Source organism: Berghia stephanieae, chromosome 1 (genome assembly GCF_034508935.2).
Source record: "Berghia stephanieae isolate SIO BIC M18660-M18661 chromosome 1, UCSD_Bste_1.3, whole genome shotgun sequence".
Classification (NCBI taxonomy): Eukaryota; Metazoa; Mollusca; class Gastropoda; order Nudibranchia; family Aeolidiidae; genus Berghia; species Berghia stephanieae.
Window position 1 is genome coordinate 113,432,931 of NC_088360.1, and position 6,203 is coordinate 113,439,133.

Here is a 6,203-nt window from a genome sequence, read left to right on the forward strand (position 1 = left end):
TCCGAATCAATTTACGCAAAAAATGGGACATAAAAGTAATCTTCTCTGCCCCTAGTAATTCAATTGGGTTGAATTTGGTAATCTCTTTGAAATGAATGGTATGAGGGATTAAAATTTTTTATTTTCGTTATTCTTAATTTCAAATTTTGAAAATCTCTTAACATTTATTATTAGTCTACTGTCCTTGCTTTTGTGATAAATTAGCACTTCCTGAATTTCATGAAAACTGAAAGCAGTCGACACTGACGTGCTCAAAGATGGCGATGATGATGATCATAATGATGGTGAAGATGGTGTTGATGATGATGACGACGACGACGATGATGACGATGATGATGATGATGATGATGATGATGATGATGATGATGATGATGATGATGATGATAAAATGATGATAATGATTATAGTGATAATATAAAACCAAACAGTTTAAAAAAGGTATGCCATATTTTTTTCGTGTAAATGATCTAAAAGGTACTCACTTGATTGACTCACAGAATTTTTTTTTGGAAACTTTATCATTATTATTATCACTTTAAAACTTTAATTCACTCGACTGAGGTTTGAATGCACACTTAGCTAGGGACAGCGACAAATATTTTCAGAGTAATAGTAGAAAAAGGAGACCTTACAGGAAGCTTGCATTGTTTTAACTGAAAACATTTTCCCGTATGGACTATTGGGAGAGCAATAAAAATTTAACAGCGACAAATATTTTCAGTTATCGTAGAAATAGGAGGTCTTAGACTAAACTTGCACTGTATGAAATAAAATGTACTATTGAGACAGTAATAAAAAGTATTATTCAACGCCTCTCCCTAGATAGTAACGCGTAGTGATATCAAATTTGCAATAATAATAATATGTGAGGTCAGATATTTGATTTGTGAAAAAAGAAGTGTCATTTAAATATTTTTGAAAATGTCTTTTACTCAGAGATGACGAAATTAGAATTGATTGAGGGGTAGAATAAAAGATTTATACACTGTTGCATTTTGGAATTCGAACTGTGTTCCCAACGCGCACTGGCAAGCTTGTGCAGCGGTAGGGAACATGACCGGAATTCCAAAATGCAAGAGTGTAAGAATCGTATATTGTAAAACGTACTTGTCGTGGTTGAAATGCGCGACACTTAAGTCATATACATTATCTTTTGAATTCACAAATTAAATCTTATTTATTTTAAAAATCTAAATAGTGTCGTGCGTTACAACCGTGACATTTCTAGAGGAGCACAAACCACCCTATATTGATCCACCAGATATCTGAAGAATATGTCAATATAACTCAATAATTTCCACAATAATTGGCCACATGCTGTAGTTAATCAACGTTAATAGGACAAAAACCTGATTCAGCATAATTGGTTCCTGTATCGAATGGATCATGATAAGATATATAAAGAGCACTTCATTGATTGGATTAATGTTAGTAAAATCCTTTTTATAAACCTTTTTTCGAATAACTGCAGCTATGTGGTCTTGTGGTATGACTATCGCTTTAGGATCGGAAGGTCCAAGATTCGAGACCCGGCTGCTCTGAGCGGCGCAAAGTTGAGTCCTTGGAAAGGCTCTTTACTCACATTCTGTCACCGTATTCAGGTGTAAAATGAGTTCCTAGCTGTTAACAGCGTTATCTCTGTCGGGAAAAATGTAATATCGCCTAACAGGCATCATGTCTCGTCCTACCTGTAAAGTGTTGCTGTTGGCTAGAGGCCCGTGTAAAGCGATTCGACCACGTTTAGTGGATAATATGCTATCTAAATACTCTATTTTGAAAACTAATATTAGAAACTCCACGTGGGCATTTTGGAGCTCAAATTTTGTAAACAAAAACCTATTGGCGCTCTACCTTGCCAGCTATTCTTGAGTATACCGGGATTTCCATAAAGATAGCCTATTGAGTAGACCGGGCTTGTCATAAAGTTAGTCTAGAGATGACCAAAACAGTTCTTTGATTGAGAAGAAAAATATAATATCAATCTATACTTCCATCTGGTATACAAGAGACAATCTAAAGGATATATCATGTTAGCAAATGGATAATGTTGTCAACCTGGCGAGGTCCCAATTTGGGGAATCTTTGCCAAGACGAGGGTCATTCAAATCGATCGATAGTTAAGGACAAGATTTCTGGTCAAATTCTTAATACGCATCTTTCCAAAGTACGGCAGCTAACTGGTTGGTAAAATGCTTGTTGAATGTATCTAAACCATTTAACTAAAATGCTTGTCAACTGTATCTAAACCATTCCTACTGTTGTATATGTCGGTAGGATACGTATCAAAATTAATAGTTATCGACTTGTACTTATTTGCAGGTCTAATAACCCAAATATGTGCACATTGATTATCATACATTTCATTGTCTTGAATTTAACTCAAGTGTTTTCTCGGAATATATCCGAACGAAGGCCAAGGCCTGAAACACTTTTATTTTGTCTTTGAGTTTCTGTTCTGGACCAAAACTACCGACCCTGTTTTTGGCTACCGTCTCATAATTTGTGATTAAACACAACAGCCAAGGCAGCTCTGTCAGAATCAGATCAGAGTCGGTAAAATCTAACAGGAACATTCTGAACTAAAACTTAAAATAAATTAACTATAATCATGTCTTAATGATATTACCAGATCTGGCTGTCCAAACCGTGAGAAAAAATAGTGCACAGAAGCACACGCGCTTTTATATATTTTGATCTGTTTGATGGAAAGTGATGAGCAAAAATTATCTAACTAACTGGCAATCTATCACATGGTCTATCCGATGAAAGCATCAAATGTTGTAACTTAAATAAGAAGGGGAAAAACTTAAACAGTTTTATGGACAGTGGAATTGAAAATGATATCAAGAATCAGGAAGGTGTTATAATTCTAAATATTTTTAATCTTACGGAACAATATAATAATCCTGAACTAAATATTTTCATAGGGCGCTTTGAAAGATGTACCCAAATAAGTATTGTATCGATTGATTTATTATTTCAAAACGAATGACCCATTACAACAGTTACAAATAATTGGATGTGATGTTTATTTTTTGCCGTGTTCATTTATCTCTTTAAAAAAAATTAATTTTGTTTATAATAAAGGGTACATCAAGAATATATTATACCGGTAATTGAATAGTGATGAATAATGTGTCCTTGCGCAAGTGGCCTACTTTTGAGCTAAATTGGTTTATAAGGTTAGAAAAGAGATAAAAACATAATAGTAGAAAACATATTTGGTAATTTTGTGATATCCATTGACTAAATACGGGTATATTTCAAAGAGGCAAACGTATGGCAGGAGGCAAGGAATGTCACGAACTTTCAGTTTTATATTCAGATTCTCTGCTCTTAAAATTTTCTTCTTTTCCAATTATATCTGCAACAGTCTTCATTGGAATTATAGCGGTTCTAACTGCAAATTGCCTACTGTAGACTGAACTGATGTAACTGAGTGATCAAAGCCTAACTGAAAGTATAAGCATTCGATACCTCGACACGTTGATGGGATGATAAGAAATGACAGGAGAGTTCATAGAGCAGGAGATTAACCACTGGTATGTAGCAAAGTTCAATTTTTCAATATAAAGATCTGAAAAGTGTTCATGAATTTGCCATCCATATTAAATCCACCTACATTTTTTTATTGTCAACGGACAGGTCAGGTGGACTATCGTGACTCTAAAATAAACCTGGATTGTTCCTATCTCAGTTTGAGTAACCTCCAATTGACTAATTTAACCGGTGATAGAGAATTTGAAATATATTATCCTTCGAAATAATAACAGATGAAGAGATCAGCCTTGACGATCTGGTATTATATGGAGGTGACGTAGCCTTTGTAACCTCGTATCATGAAACTGCCCAAAAGTTACGTCAAAATGCACGACGAAGATAGGATCAGCAAATGGAATTAAGAATTAAGACTTAGACCTAAGACCTATCTCTATCACGTGATCGCTTATTATAGAAAGGGAACTCCTTAGTGACGAGTGCAAAACAGACGATGGTGTTTGTCACATTTTTGTCGAAAATTGTGTGTCCGATTCGCACCCTATTTATGATGCTCTTGGCTTTAATAAGATTAGAACCCTTTAGAAATATTGATTTATATCGATTTTGAGAGCATGGTCATGATCTTTCTAGCCAAAATGCCTCTCCGTCAAACCATTAGGCCCATGGAGCCGGCGTTTTATCCCGGTTCCTAAAGCGTGAAATGGACAAAAGTATAGGACAGGATGCTAGTTTATTGAAAAGTACTTTCCACCAGATCCAACAGATGACAATTTTTGCTGGGGGGACAGGAGGGTCAGTAAAAAAATCTCAACTTCACACTCGATCGATCTCGGTCCCTTTGGATATGGAGCAAGTGCTTTACCTAATGAGCTCTACCTAATTACTTGATAGCAATATCTATATTTTTTTGACTACTTTGTCATCTTCACTGTGAACGGTCATGATCTCATTTACAACTGAGTACGGTGAGAGAATGTGAGTAAAGAGCCTTTTTCCCAAGGACTCAAATGTGCGCCTAGCGAGGCTCGAACCCAGGACCTTTCGATCCGAAAGTGGGTGTCATACCACAAACGACCTAGCCTCACTTAGTCCCGATATCGAATTCATTTCCGGGTGGGATCCTCTGCCCTCCCATGGTGGGAAGGAACTCACATGCTGACTTCTATCTCCCATGTCTGTTTTCCTTTTCCAAGTTGCTCTCTGTCTTTGTTCTGGATCGAGATTGCCCGGTTTATTTCCTAGTCCTTGTGGGAAACCTTAGGAGGGAGGGAGACAGTTAAATGTATAGTACCTTTTTTCAGATATCTTTCCTTGTAAATCATCTCTCTGTTCCAATTATGTTCTATTCTCACTATTAGCTTTGAACATTGTACATTGTATTGAGTAAACATTTTGAGTGGGATCCATTGTTTGTACCTGTTTTGGACATTTAGGTAATGTCAAAATAGGCACATCAATGGATTCATGGAATCCTCTTCCCTATTTAAACCAGCCCCATCTGTCTTCCTTTTTCTCCAGTGCTTCCAACTTCATATCTACATTTTTTCTCTCTATCATCTTCCTTTTTACTGGCACTGAAATGACCTAACATTGTCGCAAGCGCCGCAAACCCCTAAAAACAAACAAGCAAAACGAATTTATTTCAAACCATGATTTCTGTCAGATCGTATCGTTTTTATCAAAAGAATTACACTGCCTTCAACAATGGTTATCAATGAGACAACACACAACGATGAAGTCCACTTTACCTAATATGGGCAATGAATGAAGCTAGTGTTGATTAACCGCCCCCTTAAGGCCTGTTTCCATATAGCGTATTCAATAATATACGCATGTCACTCGTTGAATTGAACGTTTTGTGTTTAGTGTTTTGCACGTGCTATTATGCAGCAATCAGAGAATATCTGGAGAAAAAAAATTGATTGGGGCAGGAAAAACAAGAAGAGGATGAGGGTAGAAGGAAGTCTATAGATACACGCAACTTAATTGTTGTATTATAGTCAATGGCCAATGCAATGGGAACCAGACTTATATGAATAACTTTTCTTAAAGAATAGTACAACAGCATTCGTGTAAGCAGCTTGGCTGTTTAGTTGAATGTCACTGACATCAATTGTGGGTTTTTTTTTCCCAAAATAACTTTTTATTGCTGAGATTTCCCTTGGCGGTGAGTTTAGCAATGGCACACATTCGAGTATTTTACAAATTAACCACAATTAGCGTACTCTATTTAAAAACTACGTTACTCGACAGAAACGTAGCCGTACGCGATTGTTTTTAATCATCCACAGAAAAAAACACAACGAAAATCATGATTTCTTGACACATCCCAATTACCATTAATAAACGCTGGCGTATTTTATATGGATCATGGAAACAGGCTATAAGTCAAAACCACTCTCTGACCTAATGACAGGATATCGCGATAACACACCCACACGCCCCTTGCTACGATATAAAACGGCTCGCCACCCACACCAATTCGAAGAGCAGAGCAGTCAAGAGCTCAAAAGGACAAAAATCTTTATTTCAACTTTTGAAAAACAAAAACTAAAATCAAATAAAAATGTGTGATGACGATGTTGCTGCCCTTGTAGTGGACAATGGTTCCGGTATGTGTAAAGCCGGTTTCGCTGGAGACGATGCTCCTCGTGCTGTGTTTCCCTCCATCGTTGGACGGCCTCGTCACATGGTGAGTAAAT

The 6,203-nt window shown here is 36.6% G+C and overlaps 1 protein-coding gene across 1 annotated transcript in view; it reads left to right on the top strand.

The window, feature by feature from the left end:
* Positions 1–5,915: 5,915 nt before the first annotated feature.
* The window catches only part of LOC144962773 (actin-3-like), a 7,394-nt gene continuing 7,106 nt past the window's right edge, over positions 5,916–6,203 (top strand). The window contains exon 1 of the mRNA XM_078896013.1: positions 5,916–6,193. Coding sequence (XP_078752139.1) covers positions 6,068–6,193 — 126 coding nt within the window. The 5' untranslated portion in view covers positions 5,916–6,067. The remainder of the gene's footprint in view (positions 6,194–6,203) is intronic.